The 27417-nt window shown below is 40.1% G+C and overlaps 1 protein-coding gene across 50 annotated transcripts in view; it reads left to right on the top strand.

Annotated features, from left to right (window-relative positions):
- Window positions 1–26920, top strand: part of Sorbs2 (sorbin and SH3 domain containing 2) — a 206028-nt gene extending 179108 nt beyond the window's left edge. For 20 of the 50 annotated variants that reach the window (XM_076553416.1, XM_076553422.1, XM_076553424.1 and 17 more), the window contains 6 exons: window positions 1826–1940; window positions 2025–2153; window positions 3937–4137; window positions 18720–18769; window positions 22657–22763; window positions 24685–26920. In XM_076553416.1, coding sequence (XP_076409531.1) covers window positions 1826–1940; window positions 2025–2153; window positions 3937–4137; window positions 18720–18769; window positions 22657–22763; window positions 24685–24746 — 664 coding nt within the window. In that variant the 3' untranslated portion in view covers window positions 24747–26920. The other 30 variants (XM_076553386.1, XM_076553399.1, XM_076553390.1 and 27 more) reach the window with 3 other exon arrangements.
- The last annotated feature ends 497 nt before the right edge of the window (window positions 26921–27417 follow it).

The raw sequence follows: 27417 nt of genomic DNA, 5'->3' as shown, positions 1-27417 counted from the left end.
ATGCTATGCAAAATTTATATAAAAAGATATTTACCTTATTTATTCTTTGTGACAAGCCATCAAACACTTTCCTAAATATGTACCATGAGAAGGGTCTCTGCCCGAGGCTCCAAAGGTGTTCCATGAAGTACATGAAGTTGAAAGGGAGGGGCGGGGAGGGGTATAAGAGAAGTTAAAATGGAAGGAGCGGGTGTGGATTTGATCAAAACACATTGTATACATGAATACAATTCTCAAAAAAATATTTTTGAAAAGTCAAGAATAAAAGTGAAAACACCCACAAGATTCAGGGCCAATGAGATGGCTCAGGGGATAAAGGTTCTTGACACCAAGCCTGACAACCTGATCCTCTAGTTTCTTATAATGGAAGAACCAATACCTACAAGTTGTCCTCTGATTTCTACACATGGTGTTATGTGTGTTCGTGTGAGTGCACATGCACACATGCGCGCGCGCGCGCGCGCACACACACACACACACACACACACACAAATGTAAAATAAATAAAAACAAGCTTCAAAGAGAAGATAACACACATCGCAGAGGAAGAGGCCAGGAACATGACTGGATCACTGACTTTAGATTGCACCACATGCCAAGCCCCTCATCCTATATCCATGGACTCCATCCTCTCCTGGGGTTCCCCAATGGAGAGTTGGGGAGTCTTGCTCTCCCACGTTGCTGAGGGGGAGCTATGGCACCTTTCTGTCTGTGTCATCCCACCTTTCACTGAGGACATGAGTAGGTCTGTCTAATAAAATCTAACTGTGTGCGTTTTTAGTAAAGTAGATTCACCAGCCTCCCATAGAAGCCCAGAAAGAAAGTGGGTCCACTCATCCTATAAATAGCTTGGTCTTATTATAGCTTAATGATCCTCCTCTTGTTCTTTTCTCAGAAGATATAAAGAGAGCATCTGTCACCCCCAATGTGGTTTTATATTTGACATAAAACTCAGGGTGATGGGCAACTTATGTAACTGGTTCATACACCCAAGCACCTCTGAAAATGGAAGAAAAAAGCCAGTTTTAGCCCCTTTAAATGGCCAAAAAAAGATATGAATGCATTTGTACATAATATGAAAAGGCACACACTTATAGATCTATGTTTTAAATAAATATGCCTTTAAAGCTGTTTTAAATCATTTAACAGTTCAAAGCTAATAATTCTAAAACTACAGCTAAGTAACTCACCCAACAAAATGTCTCAGTTTTAGATGGGAAAAGAGACAACATTTTATTTCCCATAGGTCCACAATAGCCAGTATTCCAAAATGCAATAAAAATACAGCAAATGTATCAAAATGGGACTCTAGCTCTGACAGGAGAGGGACAGAGTTTTGAAAACTGGATAATAAGGCAACTTTCCCTTTACTGGATATATCCAGAATTCTAAATACAAGCCTAAATTAAGTAGAAAAGATCTATATCCATCTTAAAAGAAAAAATAGTTGCCTATCATTTCCATCCATATTCAAAAATTTCAACTTGATGTTTAGAAAATCTCCTGCTGCAAGCCAAAGTATTAGGTTATAAACATTATATATGACTATAAACTGGCAAGGTCATAATAATCTGTCCCCTCTTTCAAATTTCATGTCATCACAGGATGTGGTTTATACAGGGTGTGATCCACATCCTTGCTCTTCAAAATCATTTCCAAGATTACATAAGTGACTTCTAGAAATCTGTAAGGGAGATCCTTTATTTAACTGAGCTTGGCAGATGTCTTCATGTGAGGAGTGTATTTCTCAGATAAATATGGAATATCAATCATAAGACTGATGGTTACTCACCCAGAAAGAGTCCACTGATCATGTCTCTTCCAGGGAGCTATCATTTGGGAAAGGAGATACGGTCTACATCCTCAGGAAAATTGACCAGAACTGGTATGAGGGGGAGCACCATGGAAGAGTGGGCATTTTTCCAATCTCCTACGTAGAGGTACGTCCTTTCTCCTCACCCCCAGAAGGATGCTGGCCCAAAGGTTATCACAGGTTTAAGAACCAGTAACTGTTCTCTTTATAGAAGCTAACACCTCCAGAAAAAGCCCAGCCTGCCAGACCACCGCCCCCAGTCCAGCCTGGAGAGATTGGAGAAGCCATAGCCAAATACAACTTCAATGCAGACACAAACGTGGAACTCTCCCTGCGAAAGGTAACCTGGCTGTGTTCTTCATTGGGGTGTTTTCACTGACTGCAATTCTGAACCCAAGATGGGTTACCCTATCTTCTAGAACACCCTAGGGTTTCTTTAGTTTCTGCAAGGGACTCAGGATTGCTCAGGATCACTGTTACCTCTGGCCTCTGTGTCCCTTCCAAAGTGGGGTCCCTGTGAGACACAGAACTCTGAGAGTCTGTCTGTGGCCTAGCCTAAGAAGCAAGATCCTAAGTCCCTTCTTTAGGGGTACCTTGACTGGATACTAAGGAGCACACATATGGGACCCCAAAAGGAGAATGCATTTCAGTTAGTTAGGATGCATTTTAGAATGCATAGAGAATGCAATCTGAAGAAAACACTTCAAACTGTCTTTATACTGCTCGTTACCCAATTTTAAATGAGTATCCAATATTTACTTTTCTCTGCCTTGGAATCAAGGAATGGTCTTAAAGTAATGAAAATACGTCCTCTCTAAAAGCCTTTTTAAGGAGCCATCTGTACAGTCCTGTTTTCTTTTGATCATTCTCCAGGCCTCGTGATGGGTCCAAATCTCTCGCAAGCTATCCAAGTAATTAGTCCGGTGAAGTGAGGGTGGTTCAAGTCTGCAGGAGATGGTCTAGTTTTCTCCTCCCGTTCCCAGTTCTGAATCATCAGCGATTCTCTCACTTTCCATGTGCACAACTAACACAGAAAACTGCACATAATGTGCCATCTTCTGTCCTATACTTTAAAGACAGGCTGCTGTATGAAATACCCCAGGAAGGCCTCACTATCTACTGCCTGTACTGGGCACATTAGAAAATGGGAGCAATTTTGAGATTTGGGGAAAATTCACTTTTCTTCAGTGTTCTCCACTCAGTGGTTCATGGGCACATGTAGCAAGCCACCCAGCACTTTGAGTTAAAGAAAACCTTCAATGTGCTGGCATTGAAAGGGCTGCCTGCTGTGCTGAAGTTCGTGAGCAGAGGTCACCTCCATAACGCTATCAGATCCAGTTCCCCACAGTTCTAGAGCACCTTCCAGCTGCCCCTGCTGGGCTTGCTCTGTAGCAACAGCTTGCTAACCTTGTTCTGGCCCTCCTGTGGTTTTGAGTCGAGAGTTAGATAAAGTTATCTAGCATTGGCCCACTCATTGCAGGAGGCATAATAGTGATTAGAAATGTCTACTATTGCAAAAGCCAAAGATTCTATTCAGAGGGCCAGAATGGCAGAGCCACTCACCAGCTAGAATGGATGCTGGTGTTACACTGTCCCGATGAGAGCAGGGGGATGTTAGCCCACTCCGTCCCGATGAGAGCAGGGGGATGTTAGCCCACTCCACAGCTATGGATGTTCTGGGTTACCATCTTTGCCCCATGCTCTTCATTCTGAAGAAACACTTTCTTCTTCCTGCAGATGGTCACATTGATGCTAGTAGAGATTAGGTGGGGCTACTGCCATTGAGATGACATCTCTCACACCATCTGCCTTTGAAATAACTTCCACAAGTCATTTTACTTCACACCAGTATGAAACATGTATAAGCCCATTCCCATTAACAACCAAGCATCCTTAGAACTCCAGTGTCATGAATGGGAGGCTTATGTGCATCCATGCGGACAATCTATGCTTTTCTAAGAAACACTAGAACCTTACTTGCATTCTTCTGATTAAGCAAAAAACGGGAGGTATAAAATTTTTCCAAATAGAAAACTACTGTTCTATCAGAAAACAATGACAATTATGCTTTTTTATATTACTGTGTCTCTACTTATAATGCATTTTCCCAATGCTCGTTACAGGGCGATAGGATTATTCTTCTTAAAAGAGTTGATCAAAACTGGTATGAAGGGAAAATCCCAGGAAGCAACAGGCAAGGCATCTTCCCCGTTTCCTATGTAGAAGTCATCAAGAAGAATGCAAAAGGTGCCGAAGACTACCCTGACCCTCCTCTTCCCCACAGCTACTCTAGTGATAGAATTCACAGCCTAAGTTCCAACAAGGTAAGAAGCCATCCTATCACGTTAACTCTGAACTTGGGATCTTGGGATATTAATAACCAGTGGGTGATGGGGGTATATCAGAGCATCATATCTATTGAAAAGAAACAAATGCATATATCATATTCATATACATGAGTTCCAGATCAGAAAAATAAGTTCATTTTCCTCAAATAGATGCTGGGATAAAGGCTTAGTGTTTATTTTTGCTAATTCAATTTTCAAGTTTAAGTGCATAAAGAGAAAGAAAATGTTATTATCATCATACATCTCTGTATTTTGGTGTTTATACATTACACACACACACATGTACATACATACATACATGCATACATACATACATTTACCCCTAAATTGTGTATCATTATATAATTATTAGGTGTACAATAGTCTATGAAAGTCTTAAGGCACTTTCTACATAACATAAGACATTATTTTTAATTTAGGGCCTATAATTTTTGCATAAAAATATGGTAGTATATTAGAAATATTCACAGTTTTTTCATTAGTTTTAGGTCCATAAATTCTACTGATTCACTTAAGCTGGTAGCTGAAGAGGATTATTTTCATCAATGCAATTTAGAAAGGACTTTCCCTCCTGAATGATTCCTTAGATTAAGGCTAACCTCCTACCTCCCTTATTCCCAAAATATTTTTCCTCATTTTTCTGTTGAGTTATAAGATATTTTATGGGTGCCTGTAGGGATTTCTTTCTCCTTTACAGTTATTTTAAAATATAAAAAATTTAAATCACCAGGGAATGATTTCCAAAACGTTGTCAAGTGCCTCCCAATGTGAAAAATGTGTTCAGTTGTATAATATGTCAACTGTTTTAGTTGAGATCAAGGCAAAAATATACATAAACAGACCATTAACATTGTGAAAGGGTGCAGTCAAGATCACTTTCCAACAGCTTCCCCAGGGACCTACACCACTCTACCTAGTTAGTAAATAACCCATGAATAGTAAATAATGTATGGATCTATCTCAGTTGAGATATTTTCCTTTAAAAAGTCTTAATATTTGTCATTTTATTCATTCTAATCCTCCGTGAAGACTGGGTTATAGTCGTGGGTAATTACTCAAAAGTCCCTATCACTGGATAGCTGAGCACTTTACATCAGTTTGTTTATGGAGGTTCTAGAATTTAACACTTAGAGATCAACATCCTTCCTTCAGTAGTCTCTATTGACAACAGGGAAATATAAGAATCTTTACCCATCCACATGTGTTTTGCCTATCCTCCATTCACCTTCAAATAACTATTAGATGTCTCTCAAGTGATGGAAGCTTTAGATAAACTGATGCAGGAGGAAACAGCATGTATCTACAAATGCTTACTTAGCACCAAAGAACTTCTCCCATGTGCTTTAATTAACAATGGCAGGCTAATAGTTTAAGTCCGTGTTTTTGGATTTTTCTCTGAATATATTTTCAATGCCATTCATGGTTTTTGTTTTAATACCACATTTTAAACAGAGGAATGTATTAGTTTCACTAGTTACCAACTGTCTTCTTCTTATTGTTCAAAAAAATGCATGTTGAAGTTGATATCCATAATTTGAAAGAAACTCTAGTTTCATTTCAACTGGTTATTTACCCTATGATGTCATTGGCTTAAGGAAGGAAATTTCTGTAGTGTTGCCCTGGTCAAATTTCAGACAAAGAAATAAGTCTTTTTAAATAGTGAGATACAAAAGCAGCAGCTGGGTACAGCTCCCGTTTTCTGACTGGCACTTGCAAATAGAGAATGGGATGCGTTAATGACGGTTGAATCACTCTGGCAAATTCAAATCACATAGCTTGACATATTTCTATTTTGAGGAAGGGTTAAATGTAAGTTGCTATTATTTCTGATTTTGGTACAAGAGAATCTAGTTCCAATCCTTGTTTAAGATGAATTAACCTGTTAAGAGCACTCACTGCTCTTCCAGAGAGGACCCTGGTTCAATTCCTAGCACCTATATGGCAGCTCACAACTGTCTATAACTCTAGTTCTAGGGGCCCTGACACCCTTCACACAGACATACATGCAGGCAAACACCAATGCATGTGAAATAAAAAGAAATAAGTTATTTTTAAAAAGACGAAGTAGCTTTCATTTTGTGTTATAGGTATGTTTTGTGATATAGGTACTCCTTAATCAAAATTAATACTTCATGTGACCTTTGGTATTATCAAGTCCATTTTAAAGTGTTTGTTTTTTTGGCCTTTTAACATGTATAGAGGTGACATGGGGCAGTGATAATAAAGTTGGTAGGAGCAGATCACAATAGGGACTATGGTTGTAATGATGATGATGAAATTTAGAGATTCCTTGTGCACATAACATTTCTGTCCACCCAAGGAAAAACATAAAGGTATTCACCTTGAGTTACTATCAGTTTCTCTCATTTCCAAAATCTAAGTACTAAGATCAAATCTTGCACTTTTGTGTCGGTCACAAGAAGTGTAAAATAGAATTTTAGCCAGGAAGAGAACTTCCATTGACTCTCAAATGAGACTTGACCTACAGGACCGGAGCAGCTGTCAGCTCATCACAAAACACATGCACAGTATGACTTCACGTCAGTGCCCAAGCAGACTTGGATCTTGTGTGAAGATGCTCACAGGGCTGTGTTATGCTTGGTGCCGTTTGCGACACCCTGTGAGGAGATTCCATCGGATGCCCCTTAAAATTTAAATAAGTGCTCCATCCTCCAACAGAACACTTTAAATCAATTATTCAGTGGGGGATACTGAGCAGTTAGACATAGCGAAGCCCATGGCTAAGAGGGCGCTGGCTGTGTGTGTGAAGTCTTATTCTGAACCGTCAGCCAGAACATGAATCTCCAGCGACCTTTGCCAGAAGACTGTTTGCCTCATAAACCAAAGTCAGCTATCTAGAAAACACTAAAGGTCATCTACAGCCTCTTTCATGGCCTTTGGATGCACAATATAAAGCACTGCTTTTCCTCTCCAGCAAGGGTGGAGCAGGATAAATTACCAATTACTCAGCAGCCCTTCTAGAAGTACTTCTTTTGAATTGCATTTGTTGTTTTATTTTAAATATTCAAATTATATCATTAATATGCAAATATAAAGAATGATCTTTTGGCTTCAGAAGACCCAGATTCATAAATTACATTCTTTGGGCTTATATAAAATATCAGGCTTAGAAGATGACTGCATCAGCATCTCATGTCTCCTCCTGTGTGAACATTTACTTTAGAGTGGTTTTTGGTGTTTTTTTTTTTTTTTCAAACTTTGAAGCAGTGGTTTCGCAAGATTGGTTTCATTCTGATCACGGGGCTCTATGATTAAGAGATACGTTTTTAGCACTTATCCCTTAAACATGTGTACATGTATACTTATCAAAAATATTTTATGCCATGTAAATGGGACAACTGTAAAAACTCAAAGGAGTGAGAACCTCTGCAGAGAGGGAGAATGGTAAATAAACCTAGGGATTGAAACAAAGCTTAGTTATGTGATATTATTCTGTGCTAACCATCCTCAGATGAAATATGGATAAGAGCCCACGTAGTCTCAGACAGGTAGATTAATATTAAGCTTCTTGGGGTTTCACTATCTGCCCTCTTGATCTATATGAAGCTCTGCCTCCTCTTTTGATGCTTAACATATCTTCCATAACTAAGAGAGTCCGGTTGCTCAAGTAAGGTCTACAGGTAGTCTAAATGATTTTATGCGTTTAAATTTCAAAAATCGAGATATCTTCCAAGTATCTTCCATCTATGTTCCATCCATGCCTGTGCTGCAATCCAAAACTGTATTCATCACCACACCTTTTCCATATTTCCCTGTTGTCGTATTTTCATGTGTTATTATTTTCTTTCTTTGTTTTACTTCATAACTCCTGCTCATTTCTAAGCTGGCTTCCAGTGAACAGTCCTGTCTTCCTATGTGCAATGCTCTGCCCAGCACAGAGAAAGAAGCCCTCCAGGGGACTGGCCAAGAGTGCCTATCTCTCACAGACTGGTGTCCACCAGCAAACCCATTGGCCCCCACACCATCCTCTTTCCTTGACAACTTCTTGGTTGAATTAGAGAAGTTCAGTGCTTTAACCTTACCATCTGACCAGGCCAAAGCGAACACCCTAAACCAGGTCATCCTTGAAATTAAGGAGGCGCCCTCTCATCTCCCCCTCTCACTGCCTCCAGCATCTCTACCAGTCAAATCACCTCGCTGTCTGTTACCGTCTCCTCACTCAAATACCAACTCAGCTGGGGCCCAGAATGATCATACGGTGTCTCTTCAGAATCCCACAATGGACACTCAAAGCAAATTTATAGATTTGAATAAAAAGAGAAGGGGCTTTTCAAACCCTACCAAAATCCTTGAAGTCTTAGGCGATAAATTTGTGGCCTCTGCATGCACCAACGTGGGTGCCTTGCCTATAACTCTTCCTGCCATTGGAGAGGAAGATGAGGAAATCTGTAAGGGGCTTGAATACCAAAGATGGCTGCCAAGATCTCAAGAGCAAGATACCATGTGGTATGACCACAAGAGTGCAGAGGTGACACCACAACTATACATCAAGGAAGAAGAAGAAGAAGAGGAGGACTATGACTGCTTAAAACATTCACTAGGCATTCGCACACATCCTAGGATTCCCAAGGAAGACATCAATGCAGCAAAACCCAGTAATGAGGTATTTAATTTTGCCTAATTACTGGGGACTAGCCAGTTTTACAATTAGCCAGAAGAGTTAACAATATCACTAAATATCTGCTTCGGACACTGCCTTAACAGGCTTCCTTATGAGGAATAGAAGCATTGGAAATTCTGGGGTGGAAGGAAGATACAAACACACATAGTTTATTAAAGTGATAGAGATTTGTATGGTACAATTCCACTCTTTCATTATTCCTTTGTCACTGTAAATTTAACTTTTATATACTGAAGCTTATTGTCTTCCTAATATTCTAATATTAATAATGATAGCTAATATCGAACTCAGTGTCAGGTGCTATTCTCAGAACCCAACATCTTGAATTTTCAAAACCCAGAGAGCTAGGAAATATGGTTATCCCCACGTCAGAGATGAGGAAGCCAATGGGTAGACAGGTTTGTCTGAGTCTAAGATGAGAAAACAGTACCCTTTGACAAGATGGCAGTCTGAAAAACAGAACAATGAAGGAAATAAAGCAAAATGTCAAACAACTGAAATAGTTCTTCGGTCCCCTTTTGACTCTTCTGGGGCGGTTGTTTTCTTGAGGTTGGTAGCTACTTGTAATCCGGGTCCTTCCTGCAACTTTGCCTTACAAAGGACCTTGGGCAGTAGTTTCCATCAATAAAGGGAGGACATAATCCAAACCTTAAGTTTATGAACTTCTCTCTTAAAAATAAACTAGTTGATATCCCAAATGTGAATTATCTAAATTCAAGAGCAAGTAAAACTACCTATAAATTCTGAGATTTTTAAATAAAAAAGGAAAGTCTGTAGTATATTAAGTCGTGGTGGCATTACCTAAGTCATTCCTTCCATGATTCCTCTATTTCCAAATAATCAGCCACGACTTTGTAGAAAACAAACCCACTGCTTAGTGACAGAGAGAATTCACTATAATAAGCCAAGCGTGCAACTAAGTCTGTTGTCTAAACATCAAGTTTCCCCTTCAATATTACCATTTTGAAGGTGTGATTAGACCTGTGGTTTCATTTGCAGGATGTGCTACCTGCGTGTTTCAGACAGGATCCTACACATAGCATTCATCCTACTGCAAAACTGTAGCTTTGCAGACAGTTCACTCTGTGCTCAGAGAAGTTCCAAGTCTCCTAGCTGTGTGACAGTTTACCTTACTTTAACCAACTTTACAGGCAAGTTATATGTCATTAGGTACTTTCCTGCTATCTTGTTGAGGGGGTGGAAAGCCCTCACAGACGAGATGAATAGATGCAGACACCGTTATCTCCAGCCACCCACACTCCCCAAATCATACTCATTGAGATTTTTGAAATTAAAATTCAACAGGCTAAGTCAGTGCTTTCAAAGCAAGAACACATCAATACCACTTTCACCAAGATATTTTACAATTTTCAAGTTATTAGATGTGGAAGGTACTCTCTTAAGACCAGGTCCCTTCACCTGGACACAATCATAATCACATCTTGTCTTTCCTCAACATTTAAGCCATCTTCATTTGCTTCGGGAGATCGAACTGCTACGTCTTTCCCCAGCTGTCCATTTCCTTCCCCTCCGTTTCATTCTCCTATGGCCTCTGTCTCTGACCTGGCCTGTGAGCTCTTTCAGCCCACCCAGGCCTCCTCACCTCCTCTCCTCCCCAAATACCCTCATCAGCAGGAGATAAGTTCATCAAAATCCAAGGTAACTGCATCTTGAGTGTGGTTCAATTTATTGCATGTCTTCCCATGATGTTCAGTAGATGTATGCATTTAGATTCATGCCGTCTTACAAGATCTAAGAAGTTACGTAACTTGTGACTGCTAACTTTTAACATCAGCAGCATGGCCTCCATCCCAAAATTTAATAGACAAATCCGCATATCAACTACACCCATGTTGAGAAGGAAAACCTAAAATTTACTTCATGATCAAAGGTAACCACTACCTTCTGTTTTAAGCTTCGAGTCAGCTTGGGAGCCATCATGTGTAGAGACATAAGCTCAGTGCCTGCCAACCCCAGTCACTTCTCAGTAGACATGATACCTCCCAACATTTCACCCATCAGCAGGTTCACAAAGCCCAAGATCAGGGTGGTCCTCGACATTATTCGTCTGGAGCCCTGGTCTTCCACAGGATACACCAAGGATAATTTTTTGGTGCTGGCCATAAAGCATCCATCTCTAATACTGTGCAATCCAACAGCCCAGCTGGTACTTAACTTTTCCTAGGATACCACTTTTAAATGAATGATTGGTCTTTTTTTTAAAAAAAAAAAATGATATTGACAATCCAAGAGGAAATCAATCTGTCACAGAAAAGTTTTGATTCTAGAGTTAAGAGTGGTCCCAAAATCTTTCCCTTTAGCCTTCAAACAACAGCTTATCCTCAGACTCCATCTTTTGAAAGTGAAGCAAGGATCTCTGTAGATAAGGAAGGAGTTAAAGCTCGGACACAACCACGTTTCAGTAGCAGTAAGCACCAGTCCTACATCCAGCATCCCCAGTGGTCTTCAGAATCCCCATCACCATAAAATGACACAGCCCATCTATGTGATACTGCTCCGGGTGTGAAAAGAGATCTTTGGAGAAAAGAATAACGTACTTTAAAGACCAATTTCTCTCCACTCTGTTTTCATCTTAGCTAGCAAAAGATCATTAAAACCTTTTAAGAACTATAATGCTACTTTAGATCATGTCTAAGGCTAAGAAGTGCCTTGTACCCCTCTTTCTGTAGCTCTATTTTTAAAGTCAATATAAAGCTTAATCAGTACATGAGAAAGTACTTCTTTAGCAATGGTTCTCAACCTTCCTAATGCTGAGACCCTCATGTTGTGGGGACCCCCAACCATAAAATTATTTTCACTGCTACTTCATAACTGTGATTTTACTAGCATTATGAATTGTAATTTAAATATCTGATATGCAGGCTATCTGATATGTAACTCCCAAACCTGTCATGACTCACAGGTTTAGAACCACTGCTCTAGAATGTTAGCCCTCTAACTTAGAGAGATGTTGAACTTATCATTATAATAACAAGGGAAAAAGTAAAATTTAAAGGGGTTTATCTCTGCCATAAGAGCCAAGATGATTTCATATAGTCTTTTAGGATCAATGTTTCTAGAATCATATGGGAGACTAGAAGTATTCACAATAACTTTATTTTAAAGAGTCATTTTAATATCTATATGAAATGACTAGTTTCAGGAAAGCAAATGTTTGTTTCTTGTATTTATCTCATATTTAGGAACAAATGTTGAACATTAATCCCCTGCTGAGCTTTCTAAACCTCGTAAATCTATTTCATACTCATAAGAAGAATATAAGTTGACTGAACAAATCTGTGTTTGTAAATATGAAAATAAACTGATTCAGTCTCAGATCTCATATTCATTACAAGGAAAGAAAGCATTGGCACAAAAGAAAAAATGTTTTAATAGGCATAGAACAGTATACCTAAAATCATTATAGTAACGTTTTTATCAACCCATATCAACTATTCTGTAGCTCTCATAAATGAGAGAGAGAGAGAGAGAGAGAGAGAGAGAGAGAGAGAGAGAGAGAGAGAGAGAGAGAGAGAGAGAGAGCACACATCCCATGCCAGCATGGTGGTTCCACGGGTATCAGAAACCTGGACCGTCTCAAAATTTGCTGTTTCCTCTTTCAGAAATGTCATATGAGCACAGCTAGGTACGAAGAAGTTTAGGAGCTGTAGTCTGCTCTCAAGGACCCTGTGCATGCATGAGTGGAGACAAAAAATAGCAATGGATACTGAAGAGCATCAAGCATCCTCTTCCACAGCCTTAGACAAGCGTGACAACCATACACCATCCCAAAGAGACTAGAGATCATGACCACTAATTTAGCCTAAGCTAGAGCTACAATCATTTTACTAATGGTCTCTTTATTCTAGTCAAATTCTAGACCCTGCATTGCTAGATCTTGACTGTCCTGGAAGGAAAAATAAAGCTAACTCATGTAAAGATCCCCCTGTTCACTGTCATAGTGAAGATCTTACTTCGAGAGAATACCAAAGGAAACTGGAATCAGGCAATTTGATTTGATTATATTTGATTATATTCCACTACCTCCCATCCCCCACCCCCACCAAAAAAAATTCATTTTCTTCTTAGGAACTTGGTTAGAACACTTTTACCTCTAAGAACCTAATGCTTTCCCTAAAACTTGATAGGCAGTAAGCCAAATTTTCTCTTACCTCACCTTGTTTATTACTGCTTGCCACTTGGTAAATGTAAAGAAAAAAGACAGGTTGAAGGGTGTTTTTGGATGCAGTTATTAAGCACTCTTAATAAGGAGGTAATATTTCTGATGTGTGTTCTTAGCCACACACATTACATTCAAACACTTTCTCCTGACCGCTTCTCTCTCCACATCTTTTCTTCACCATGAGTCTCCCATCATAGCAGCAGCTGAGTCTGGAGGGCAGAGGCTGTACGGAGCAGGGAAGCTGTATGCGGACTGCCCCCGCTCCCTGCTCCGCTGGTATTCATGAGCTTGGCATGCTGTGTGTGTGCATGGAAAACAAGCCAACCATGAAGGTTCCTCCTGAAGGCCACATAATGAAGATGAGAACTAACCCACTTCTTATGGCTTTTCTAGGCTGATTTAAAAAGCAAGACATTTGTCCTGGGTAAGCCGCCTCGTAGCCCAGTGATGTCTAAGCGGTCCTGCAGTTCACCTGACAGCAGTTCCCACAGGGTAGGGTCGGACACCCCCACCTGCGGCAGTCATCCTGGCCGCCCTGGCTCTTCCTTAGGTGCCTGTGCTGTGATTGGGCAGTAAAGTGAGGCTGGGGAGGAGTCCCTTGAGATGTAACGGCCAGTAGTTGAGGAGCTACAGGCTGTGTGCTTTCCCTGTTGTATGTGTCAAGTTTCTCAAATCCAAAACGATGCTATCAAATGCTTCCCTACGCAAACCAGAGCGCCGTGTGTGTGTGTGTGTTTTCCACATCTGTCTCCTTCCCATCTTCAATTGCTGCTCTCCAGTCATTGTTCTGAGTATGGAGAACTAAAATAAAGTGTTGCCTGTTGTCTACCGAGCTCACCTGCTTCCAGTCCTGTCAGCTCCAGTGTCTCTCGGTTGCTATGGATGTATTTTCAACTGTGGGCCATTTCCTAATAGTCTGTTGCTCGGGAGATACATGCCGCGTTCTCTCCAAGCTGCCCTCTGTAATGCTGCTGCTCTCTGGAGCCGGTGTGCTCCCAATTCCCTCACAACTTTGATTGAGCTTGGAGGTCCGTGGCCTCCCCTCTAACTATTCAATTCTGTAACATCTGCAGAACTTGAGAACCGATGGATTCTAAATGGCACCCTGAGCTCTGGGGAAGGCAGCCAAGGAATCTGGGGATTTCCACCTACGCATACCTCGGGGCTCCTTTCACCGTGTCTAAGTTAATGGACCCTGATTTAGCTTTGGCTGGCCGGCCGGCCTCACAGCTATGCTCTGCATTTCGAGTTCTCTGGGCTTAATTTTTAGCATTCTTTTTTCCATTTCATACGTGCAAATAGCGTTTTCTGTGTAAGGCGTTTTGTGTGTTGCTCTGTGTAGACAGACCTACTTTTATTGTTGAAGACAACTTGTATTGCCAAAGGCAGAGGGAAGTGTCAGCTTGTTGTAGATATCCTTAAGTCTCTACTGAACAGCCTACTAGAGCTAACACATATACTTGGGGGTGGAGGGAAGAGAGAGAACAGACAGGGACAGACAAAGAGTGAGTCAGTTCTACAAAAATTGATGGCTGTCATCCGTAAGTTCCCAGGGGTAAGATGACATGCTTTGAGTCACCCTGAGATTTTTCCCTTGCCCATCTTTCCATCTTATAAATTTGTGTCTTAGATTCAATATATTTGAGGACCAAAAGATTCTCTTTTCTTTTGATTTATGCAGAGTGTGTTTCACCTTCGTAATCTAAGAGGGAAAATAGCCAATAAGCATAAGAATAGGATTGTTAGTTACCGGAGTGACAGCCAGCTAGTTCTGGCTAATATGTTCTACAGCTAGCGTTTTCTGAGAAAGAATGGCTTGGGACCCAAGAGCTATTTTTAACGCTTGCGAAGTTCTTCCACATTTGTTTTTAAAGTAACAGCACATACTTTTTAAGGAATTCTCTGACATATAGCTAATTCTCCTGGGATAGGTTGAGAGAAGTATAAATAAAAACTTGTCTTTTAAACTTCCATCTGCAATAGTGTATGTGGTCTACTGATCCCAGATTCTAGGATAGGTTTCAAACCAGCTTCATTGTAAGCAGGGGTTTATGATTGTTCCTGGCTGTGAAAAACAGCATGTGTTTAAAACCTGCCTCTTTTGTATGCATTTTTACATTGTATCCATTTTTACAAACATTTTTTAAAAAAGAAAAATGTCATATGTACTTATGAAAAATTTTAATGAAACTGTTTTCATACAGTTAATAACCACAGTGACACTAAAAAGAGAAAACAAAAGAAAAACGTTAAATAATTAGGGTGCCATGAAAATAGCATGATGCATCATCAGATTTTCAAAATTTTCTTGAACTCTAAAGCCTCACGGAGGAATATAATCATAGTATAATTCTTGCTCAAATTGCCCTGTATGGTAATGGCAACTTGTTAACTTGAGAGTCGACGTCTCAGACTCACAGTCTGTGTAAGCCTCTCCACATGCGCTAAGTGTATATCGTTCTGTATTTACCACAGCAGTGCTGAGGCGTTACGCATGATAGAAACGGCTGAGCTGTTAAAATAGAAATGAACGCGGGCCGTAAACACCGGTGCCAGCAAGTCATTTCTTCTTGAGAACTGAAAATGCGGGAAATGGGAGAGATCATGGTAGGAAAAACAGATCATTATCTACCCCGTGGGCTTCAGAATATCCTTTCACAATTAATCAACACTGAAGGAATTTGACCCACTTCAACCAAAGGCAAAGAACAACTTTTAACGTGTTATTACCACTGCTTGCCATTAGGTGGCAATAGAGGGCAGGCACAGTAGCAAAGACAGCATTCGGAAGCACTTTGCTTGAATACCCACGGGACACACGAACAACATCCGTACTAAGGACAAAACACAGGCGCTGACCTTAACCAAGTTAGTCCATCTAGTCCGTCATAATACTTCGCTCAACATGGGGCTAGTTAAAATTGTCCTTCCATCCCTTTTTAACATTTATTTGCCGTAGTAAACCACCCAATGTCTTCAGGTTTAGAGCTTAACTAACAAAAAGCGAGGGTGAATTATCTATCGCCACTGTGGTTTTCACATGACGAGGCTATATTAGCTAATTTTCTGTATAAAGTTGAGGACAGAACTCTTTCCATGGCAAAGGGAAGCTGTCGGGTGAAATATCTATTGCTTTATGGGCCCCATGAAGGGGCAAGATTCACCCTCATCATGTCTCACCCACTGATCTTAGGATGAGGAATCTGAGCTGAAGGTGTCCACAGGTCGATAGCAGACGGTGCCCCAAACAGCAACAAATGCCCATTCCTAAGTGACCACTAACGCTACCATTCTTCTAGCGGCCAAGACTTTGTAAACGATATTAACTCCAATACTGCAACTAGACGACTTTCTGCAGAAGCAGGCCACTAGTTATTAGTTCATCTGAAGATGATTCGTGTTAAAGAAAGGCTTTGAGATGTTTTCAAAAGTCACGCTCTTATGAGGTATACAACTTCTCTGTAGTAAAAGGGTTCTATTCGGGGCTGAGGATGTGAATACTGTGGGGGAAACTGATGGTTCAGGAGGGAAAAAGGAGGGGCCAAGGTTTGGAGGGTGTGAAGCAAGGGAAAAGACATGTTTTGAAAGATGATTAAAAGCCAGGAAATTTCTGGCTCACACCCACAGGAATTAAGTGACCCCCACACTTAGAGATACACCCCAGCTTCCCTAACTGTCAAAGAGACAATTCATTTAAATAATTTTGGAAGCTGGAAAATCAAAGGTACTGAGCAAGTAAGAGTCTAATGTTGATACTAAATAATGGACTGTAGCCTTCAAATTATAGATCGCTTTAAGTTAACCAACAGATTGATTTAAAGTGGTATTCAATTGTTAACTTAGCAGGGAATTAGAAAGGGACTGGAAATATAATACATACATATGGATGGCTTACACTTGCCTCTTCATATATTTAAATTGATTAATAATCTCTTTAATTACAAATCTCAAAAAATGTCTGGAGAATGGTTTGGTCTTCATTTTTTTTTTTAGACAGGCACTTCCTATGTAACCCTTGTAGGCTGGCCTTGAACTCACTAACTCCAGAGCGCTGAGATTAAAGGCATGCCACCATACCCAGCTTAGTCTTCATTATACTTAAAAATAATATAACTTATAACTTATACTTTTAATATGTTTTTAATTTGTTTTTTGTTTTTTTCGAGACAGGGTTTCTCTGTGTAGCTTTGCGCCTCTCCTGGAACTCACTTGGTAGCCCAGGCTGGCCTCGAACTCACAGAGATCCGCCTGGCTCTGCCTCCCAAGTGCTGGGATTAAAGGCGTGCGCCACCACCACCCGGCTACTTTTAATATTTTATATTTAATAATCTCACTTTATAATTTTAAATACCATTAGGAATTTTATACTGATTTATAGTAGTAAATCATCCATGTGGCCATTACATCTTCTCCACTCTAAGTTTAAATTTATGTACTCTATGCATAAATATTGAGTAAAACACTAGAAATACTGTTAATAAATGCTACCAATTAATAGACTTAAAGCTTCAAGTTTTAGTAGTGAAAATACTTAATCTGCACTAAATAGACAATATGGATTGAAAGATAATAGATAAATTCAGGATCAACAGACTCATGCTGAAGGGAATCCCAGGGTTTCCTCTCCATCCTTGGACCAGAAATTTCTATGGACAATTTCAGGGAAAATCTTTCTACATTATGATAATCCATAATAATTATGTGTATCCAAGCACACTGGTCCTGATATCTGAAGACATGGCCCGATAAACAACTAAATTCCATTATCATCAGAGTTCAGGATCTGACTAGTTATTTTACCAGGCAGCTGTCGTTTCACAGAAAATGTTTGAAATGTGAATGGGTCGAATGTATCTATCTCCCAAAAACATAGCATGTAGATGATCAATGTCAATTACACTGAGTTTCCCATATTCAACAAATGTGTTAAAGTTCATTTTCTGAAGTATTTGTGTGGCTATTCAGGATGCTAAGGCTCGTCATTTCCAATATTATAAGTATCTATTACAGATACTGGTCTTGATGCTTAGTTTAAAAAGAAAGGAAACTCTTTTGAGAGTTCAGTGCACTGGGGATTTCTACCAATATTTCTCTTCTAAGGTAAAGCATTATATGTTTCCTGGATATTGTCCGTTGCATTCTTCTGAAAGTTCTCTGTCTCCCCTTTTGAAAACTGCATGTGCTTCCCTGCCCCACCCCTTACCCCACTGAGAGCGGAGAGTTGAAATTCAAATGCAGCATGGGATGTCTGGCTATTGACTTTCTCACCCGTACCATATGTGGCAATGTCGTCGTCTGTGGAGGAAAAGCTCAGAGTGAATGTGGTTATTGCTCGGCGTGGCTCCCTTCTTCTTGTCTGAGAGAGCGCTAGAGAATGAGGGTGAATGACGGGGTCCAGACTCCCTGCTTCTGTGACTTAATGTCCTTGTTCTTGCCATATTCCTGACCTTGGAAAAATCAATGGGACTCAACCTTCCCTTAAAGCTGGAAGAGATCAGATTGTGGATGTGTTCAAAAGTTTGAACCTTGGGTATTCTGATTCAAAGCACCCTTCAAAACACTTTAATTATTAAGAGCACAGAAACCCTTTATTTGGTGGATTGTTTTTCTTTCCTCTTGGTTTTTTACAACAGGAAATATTAAATGTCCAGAAAAGTATCATGCTATAACCCAAATTGCCTTTTAATGATACCTGTTCCAGCACTGATAACACTGAAAATCTTTTCATTTCAGCCGCATCGTCCTATGTTCACTCATGAAAACATTCAAGGTGGGGGGGAACCGTAAGTATTCTTCTTATCTTCTAAATCAAAGACTAACCCTGACCCACAATACGGACAACAGGCGTACCAGACAAAGGACAATAGGCCTTTGTAAGGGAAAGGGATCAAACAGTGAACATGAAGTGTCCCACACAAGAGATTGCAGTGTTCTGCTTTCTCAATGAGATTGGACACTAATGCTTGAAGGAAAACAGAAGGGCTGGAGAGATGGCTCCATGGCTAAGAGCACTGGCTGCTCTTCCAAGGGACCTGGGTTCAATTCTCCACATCCACAAGGGGGGCCTCACAAGCATCTATAACTCCAGTTCCAGGGGATCCAACACCCTCTCCTATCCCATCCCCATGGGTACCAGGCACTCAGAGGTGCAGATACATACATCAAGCAAAACACTCATACACATAAAATTAATAAATAACAAAGGAAAACCTTCCAGTGTTACAGTGACTCCTACAATTTATAAATCCATCTCTTCCTTTACTGGCTGTATAACTGGTAACCACACCTTTAAAGACAGACAAACCATGCCCTAACATTGTCTTTCCACTTATTGGAATACTTCAAAAGTATACCTAAGCTCTACCTTAGTAGTATAATTCCAAAACTATGACACATGCTTCAAAATGTCTTTCAGAGATAGCAGTATTAAAGCACTCACTACTCTTCAGATACCTGATAAAAATTTCCACCATACCAAGAATGTGCCTTTTCAAATGTTCCTTCCAAATCCCCTCTCCTGATACATTTGTGAAATCAACCTGCATGAATCACACATTGCCTTGAAGAGTCCCATTTGTCTTCCTCTGGCCCATTTTACAATAAGATACCCAGCGGTTATCCACTTCCTATTGGCTCCTGCCTAGGCTGAGTCCCAAGAGACCCCCGGAAGCCACCGCCACAGTCCTTGGCCTTTCCCTGTGCACCTGAGCCTTCTGCCGGAGCTCTGTTCACTTGGTGACAAACATGCTGACCCGAGACTCTTCTCTGTGGCCAGGCCCTGGTGTGGAACTGGTGTTTTCAGCACCAAGAGTCCCTCCTTGTTCTCCATGGTTAAAAACACGCCCTTCAGAACTCACCACTCTCTGAAAGTGCCTCCCACACAGTGTGGCCAGGAAGGTGTTCCAAGGAAGGTGTCTTTATCCCAAACAGACTAGGATAGAAGTAATAATCACTGAAAACCCTCACCTAATTGGAAAAACTTAAGGACGACTTGTAATAATGTTTCTGTTGCTCGTTTACATGTGCAAACAATGACAGGATTACATCATATAAAAACACTCCAGGGTATGTAGGGTGACGACATGGCTAGCATGTTCTACTAAACAGCGTTCTGAGGCATATGAACAAGTAGTGCTCTGTTGTGTGCTATGCAGCCGTGGTCATTTGGCTATTCTAATATTACACAGCCCACAGGTAGGAACAATACACTTTCAAAACCTGCCTTAGATGTTATTCTTTATCAAATTTATGTTTCGTTGCTGCCTGAATTAGAGGGATTGTGGAAGGTTAGCTAATTGCATATATTTAGAAAAATATTTTGTGAAGCAAAAGTAGAAACCTAAGCTACTTTGCTGTGGTTCAGTTTAAGGACAATAAAAAGGTGCAGGTTATAGTTTTGAGTTTGGCTCGGCATTTCGTAAGTGACAAATTTATTTTTGAGGCAATCTTGACCCCTCCGCCACCATCATCTCACCAACTTATTTCAAAGCAGCATTTTTTTTTTTAATTTTAATTGGGCTGCATATCCTGTCGTGCAACACTGATTTGAAAACCAGCAGAGGTAGAAGGACTTCCAGGAAGGTTTGTTTGTGTTTCCATGAAACCTTTTTCTATGTGATCTAATTAAACCACTATGGTAAATAAATTCTGGCATGAGTGCTTGGCTTTCCTTATATAAAAATGAGCTGGAAGTCCATGCCAATTCTGCTTTATTAGCTCTGAGGACCCTGAGAGTCTTCAAGCAGCTGGAGTCTGTGGCCTTAAATAGACCTGTAAGTGGTTGGAGTTATGCCTCAGTAAGGTTAGAGCCTGAGAAGCTCAATGAGAGACTCTGCTTTCCCAAAGCAACTGCAGAGTACATCCGTCAACACAGCAGCCAGGGATGACCATGTCCCTCAAGCTTGAGAATGGACAAAGAGCCTCGCTGAAATCCCCTTGCCCTGTGAACATCCAAAATCACATCATTCTATCACCAACAGCCTCAGACGCTAACCAACATGCAAACAACAAAATGGTTTTCCTCTTCTCCTAAGGCCGGACCCAGGCAAACATCCTAGTGAGGTGGCCCCTGCCCGTCTCGCTTGGCACCCCTTCTAGGGTCTGGCTCTGTTTCTATCCATGACCAGAAGTTGAAGCCCCTACCAACAAAAGACGTCGGAGGACTTAAAAGGGCTCAAAGAATATCAACAGCTAAAATTGCCCACTAGAAAGGAACATTATTAACTAGGGAAGAAATCTCTAATGTGGGGATTTCAGGGGTGGGTGCCAGGCTAGGGAAGATGATGGTTTTTACAGAAAGGCAAAGCTCTTTCATATAACTCCCTGAAGCCAATTTTATCTACATCCCATGATCAGGAGACAAAAAACAGAGAGGGAACCAGTGAAGCTGTTGCACATTTATAGCACGATGTTTCAATTCAAGTACCAGAATAGCCTTAGTCTACCAAAATACGATTGTTCTGACTTGATAAAGTAATCAGAAATAAAGCATTCTTGTTCCAAAGTTGAATTCAGTGTCATCTACTTTTTAACAGTGGCCTAAAATAAATCTAAAGGGCCTCCAGAATATTGTTATTGTTTTCTTACATTAGCACAATTATATGACAATTATAAAAAGCAATGGAAACAAATTTATCAGTCTTTTTAATCCTCTGATCATACTAGTGACAAATAAGTGATATCATGAAAAATTCCCACTGACTACATATCAAATTCTTTCCAGCCTTCTTAGCCTCTAAAATGATAGTCTTTACTTTCACAAGGACTGGTCCATGCTAATAGTCACAAGATTTAATAGTCATAAAAGTCAATGCCAAATATATTCAGTATTCAAACACATGATAGATAAATGTCATCATCTCTCTATCAAAGAGTTCAGACAAGAAAACAAGATGGTGGCATTCTTTCCATAATTCTCTCTCACACGTGATTATTTCAAAGATTTTTTTAATGCAAGCACAGTTTTTTTTTCCTGGACAAATTTTTAAAAGTCCAGGATCCGCTGGCTGAGCCAGGCCAGGGATGGCTATGCATAAAGCCTCACCTATGATTCAAGGTCATAGGTGAGTTGCATGAAATCTTCACATTTCAAATCCTGATTCAGATTATAAAACTAATCTTCCTTAAAGGGTTTCCTATGATAAATACATAGTCTTCCTTTTCTAATAATTCCCACATCATTTACAAAATGTGTGTCTGAAGCATTTTGAACAACTCAATTTAGAACCATTTGAGAATTCCATTTCGAAGTCTCCATTATTTGTTTATGATTATGGCTAGCTAAATATGTAATCCATCTTAATGTGGCTGTCCAATACAGATACCATTTATTTTAGATTCTATTTTGTTATGTAGCACCTGAATAACAAACATTATATGTCTAGACAGTTTAGATGCAAGTCTGGCCTGCAAATATCAGAATGCTTTTGCTGAATTCATGAATATTATAATCTTCCCTGAATATTTTTATTGTAAGTTTGAAATGTTATTAAAGTGTTGTGATTCCCATGAGAATCTGAATGTTACCATTGGCTTTACATGTTTAGCAAAGATTCAACGTTCCTAACACAGCACATTGACAATAGAAATGTTAGAGCTGAAATGAGTGTTATGCTAACTTCTATAAATTCGTGAAGATATGAAATAAACATGCCCATTTGTCCTGTTTAAGGTTTCAGGCTCTGTATAACTATACTCCTAGGAATGAAGATGAGCTGGAACTCAGAGAAAGTGATGTCGTTGATGTGATGGAAAAGTGTGACGATGGATGGTTTGTGGGTATGTGCTCAATTTTTCTCAGACACGTCTGGCTATTTCACCATTTGTTTAAATTTGCTCACTTGCATGGGTCACTGGGAGAGTCAATCTCTCTTCGAATTCATGGTGTACTATATATCCCAAGGCCACTGCATTTTAATAAAGTGTAGCATTTACTGCTGTGGGTATATGTGATTTTCTGCTAGCTTTATTTCAACCCAACTAGGAAAATTTCTTTAAATAGCACCAACTAGCAATGGCTGTGATGTCACAATAACAATTACAAAAACACCAGATGTTCCCAGGCGGGAAAAACCTTTGCTCTGTTCGATGGAAAAATGTTAGCTGTCATCAGGGCAACGTCATTTGATGGGGAGCAAGATGAAAAGGAGACTGACCCATTTGCTAGGACTGATGTAGCCCATGATGAAAGTCCAGGGATCCTCCTCCGCTTCGGTTAGCAGAAGAGAGACTTACCTTTGTTGCCGCTTCAAAGGCAAGCCCGGAGTTACCATCCTAAAGACTGAAAGCTCAGCCATGGAGTACCTGCTTAGCATCCCCCACTGCTCAGCTGTCCGGCCCCCAGCACAAGAAGCGGGGGAGGGAGAGGAGCAAAGAGATGAAGAGGAGGAGGAGACAACTTGAGGTCCTCTAAGAAAATGTTAGTAGACAAAAGTATACACCCAGACGCAAAGAAAGAGGTGACAAGGAAAAGTGTAGGGAGGGCTGGAGAGAATTAAGAAGATCTGGGTTCCATTCTCAGCACGCACATGGTGGCTATTAACTGTCTATAACTCCAGTTTCAGAGGCATCTGATACCCGTTCTGGCCTCCATATGTACTGTGTACATGTGTAGCAATAGACATACATTCAGGCAAAAATACCATACACATAAAATCTTTTTAAAAATAAAGGTGTGAGGATGAAATCTTTCTCTAGATCACCAGTCCAGCAGTGATGAGCTAATGAAAGAACTGAGGTCACATGGACAGATACATGCCTTAAATTCTGTTATTTCTATTCATCCCCATCTACAAGAAGAGAAGTGGTATACATACATGATTTGCAGGGGTTGTAAACAAGCCAATAAATTATAGAATGTTAATGAGAAATGAAATTTTAGAGGCCCTACCCAATCTGCTATGATAAAATACAAAATAATTTAATAATTATTATTTAATTAATTTATATTTAATAATTTGTAAAGACTTTATAGAAAATATCAAAAGAATTGTGGCATATGAAACCAAAGAGGACCATAAGAACAGCCATGCATGCCCTTGGTTTAACTGCCCTTGTTAGACATCATCCTCAATGGTTGAGTTCCCTTCCACATACCCACATAAGCAGTCGCCAATCTTCTATTTTTTAAAAATTCAGTGATTTTTTTTAATTGCTCAGAAGTCTCTATTTTGTTAAGAAATGTGACCGCGTTTTTAGTGAGTGGGGTAGCACTGAGCATGAGATTGTAACACTTGTGATATTGGCTGGGTCCCCTCCAGTGGCCACAGAGGAGGCCTCCTGCTCCGGAACCAACCCTTACTCCTGTGTGTATTCCTTACTCATCAGTCATCTTATCCCACTGCAAGCCTCAGAGTTATCTTTTAGTCCTTGCTTGGCATCGTGGTGACCTGAGCCCTACTGCCCAGCTCTCTTCACAGTTGTCTGCCTCTCTAGATTGGGATAGTGGGGTTCTCCATTTAGATCAATGTGATGGAAATCTACCATGTATGCAAATTCAACAATAACAACATCCGGCAAGACAATTAACTGCCGGCTTTCTCTTTTTATTGTCCGAAAGTGAGTTTTCTTTATTCCTTCCCAAACTATTTAGGGCTTGCTCTCTCAGTGAACCCTTGTAGTTGGAGAGTCTTCAAGCAGACATAGTACCTGACATTTCATTGCTGTTACACACCTTTTCATTTATTGCCTCTGTTTTCAGGAACTTCAAGAAGAACCAAATTCTTTGGTACTTTTCCCGGGAACTACGTCAAGAGGCTGTGAATCACCTCCCTCCTTCTTGACTCCACATGGCAGCAACACATGTGCGTAACTCACCTGCAAAGTCCCAGCAGGCCTGTCGCTGCCATGCCTTACGGTTTCCCATAGGCCATCACCAGCGCCACCTGCTGCCACCACATCACCAGCAGTGACTGCCGCTGGGAGCCTTGGGGAGGCTATGAGCCTTAGGGAAATGTGGCAAACTTATACCCACATAAATGCCGTTTCCTGCTTTCTGTCCTGAACTTTGAAATGTGTGTGTGTGGAATCAGAATGAAAGTCATCATACTCAAAAAGAGTGGGATAGTTAAGGCGGAAGGAAGGAAGGAAGGAAGGAAGGAAGGAAGGAAGGAAGGAAGGAAGGAAGGAAGGAAGGAAGGAAGGAAGGAAGGAAGGAAGGAAGGAAGGAAGGAAGAGAGAAGAGACTCCAGGAGGCTGTCTGGTCTCATGGCTGTAGGTCCACCTCTCTGGAAGGTGTTCTATCCTCAGGAAGCCAGTTTTCTGAAATGCTGTGGTTTGCATTTTCACTTTCAGCTTGGCCGTATATTTTCCTTTCACAAGTTTGCCTAGTGCCCTGGGTTTACACTATATGACAACTATGCTTCAGCTATTGTTTGCCTGCACTTACTATATATTGTTTTATGCACAGTGATTATAAAATCTAGAGTGAGTAGGAAAGTTAATAGGGATGGGTGTGATTTTTGTTGATTGCATTAAGTTTTCACCTAGGAGTCTTTCCTGCCCATTTGTGTGTGTGTGTGTGTGTGTGTGTGTGTGTACTTACTAGAAGTGCAAACAGTGAGTGATTAAGAGCTATTGATCACTACTATGACTATCATGAAGGTTTAGCCACACTGCAGGAAAAATCGTGTTGTAAATTTGCATTGCTGTTTTATATTAAAATGTAATCATCAGCACCATGAACAGTGAGCTCTTAGTGTTTTATTTATCTGTTAAAACTTAAAAGCAGTGTTAGTAAGAGAGGCAAAGAGATGGAAGTAATACCCATAGGTAAGTTTCACTGTGTGTACACTTACACATTCGAGGTTGTATAAGGACATAAAAATCATATGCTATGTTGTACATTTTATGGAAATGTCATAGAATCCCACATGATTTTATAGAGTACTTCAGGAGCACCCTGAGTGTTAAGGCTGGCTTTAGCAAGGACAATGATCAATACAATTATTTTTACTACAATAATTATTTTTCTTCTATGGAACCCAGAATCCTGACTCCATTTGCAGACAGGAATATATATATATATATATATGTTGAGCCTGATTTTTCTGGTATGTGTAAAATACTTCCTAGAAATAATAAATTAGGCACTTTTAGAAACAATGATTAACTCATTCAGGTTGCATTTTCTCTCCCCAAACAGTTCTATAACATGATACCAAACCTGAAAGATTGAACGGATTCACAGTGCCTGTGTTCCACAAACCCTGAGACTTACCTTTGTATTTCGAATGAATTTGCATAAGACCTGTTTGTCTTTGAATCTTTAGCACCTTATAGACAAAACTTTTTATGGCTTTCCTCCCATGGGCAATGCTTGATCTCATACAACATGTAGACTCTAGCATTTTGTACATATGTTTGTTCTTCTTTTTGTACAGACTATTTACTTGTTCAGAAAACAGGGGGATTTCCAAATTGGATCATTATCCTTCACTTACACTGAGTTTAAACTCTTCCAGCAGATCACCCTTTATGATATCTTCACAGGTCACAGGCTAGCATGAATCTGGAAGCTAGCATCTACACAAAATTCTATGAATTGAAAAGATCTTTGTAGCCAATCTGAAATGCACATAAATATTGCTTACAGAGGAACGTCATTTACAGGATGGGGGGAACACCTTTGAGAAAGTCACTTTACTATCCAGTTCACAACCAACTTTATATTAGAAAAACTAAACTTGGGATTGGAAATCAGCCAGCCACATGCAGCTGAATGAATACTACTTTTTCACACCGTTTATGAAAACAAATCTTCAACTCTGTTGCCTGTCATATTTAAGAAAATTTGCTGTTTCTACTCTCTGTATCTGATTTTAAAAGGAAAAAAAATATTCAGACCTGGCTTTCAGGTCATTGACTTTGAATTCTTACAAGCAAAGGTCATTGTGTTTTTCTTGAGTAGATAACCTAATAAATTTTGCTTGAAAGTACTTCCACTTTTCTTTGGCATTTATGTGAACTCTGTGTTTTATTCCAAGGTATTAGTTAAAAATAATTTGAAACATTTGGTCTATGTTCTCTTGACACACTGAATGGAGAAATGCATGTTTGTATCGACTCGGAGGAGAATTTTTAAAATCTACCACCAAAGCCCACTTGCTAAATCCTCTTTTCTTAAATATTGCTCACCAGCCAAAGTGACACATCTCAAAATATCCCTGCCTCAAGCTTGGCTCTTTTCGAAGAAGTTAGTTACTAACATTGTAAGTTATGAGCACCTGTCTTGGGACTCTTAAATACTCTCCTAAAGAACTTTATCACCATTGGTCTCTGAGTGAATTTCAAAACTCCTGCTGCAGAGAGAGCATTCTTTTCTGTCACAGAAATAACGAGTTACCACTAGGATTTGGGTTCTCTCCACTATTATCTTAGTCCCTTCTTCATCCATATGTTTCAACCCACATCCATATCTGTCAAATATTCAGCA

Source organism: Peromyscus maniculatus, chromosome 17, assembly GCF_049852395.1.
Source record: "Peromyscus maniculatus bairdii isolate BWxNUB_F1_BW_parent chromosome 17, HU_Pman_BW_mat_3.1, whole genome shotgun sequence".
Lineage (NCBI taxonomy): Eukaryota > Metazoa > Chordata > Mammalia > Rodentia > Cricetidae > Peromyscus > Peromyscus maniculatus.
Note: the sequence above shows the minus strand (reverse complement) of the source record. Positions and strands in the feature narration are given on the sequence as shown.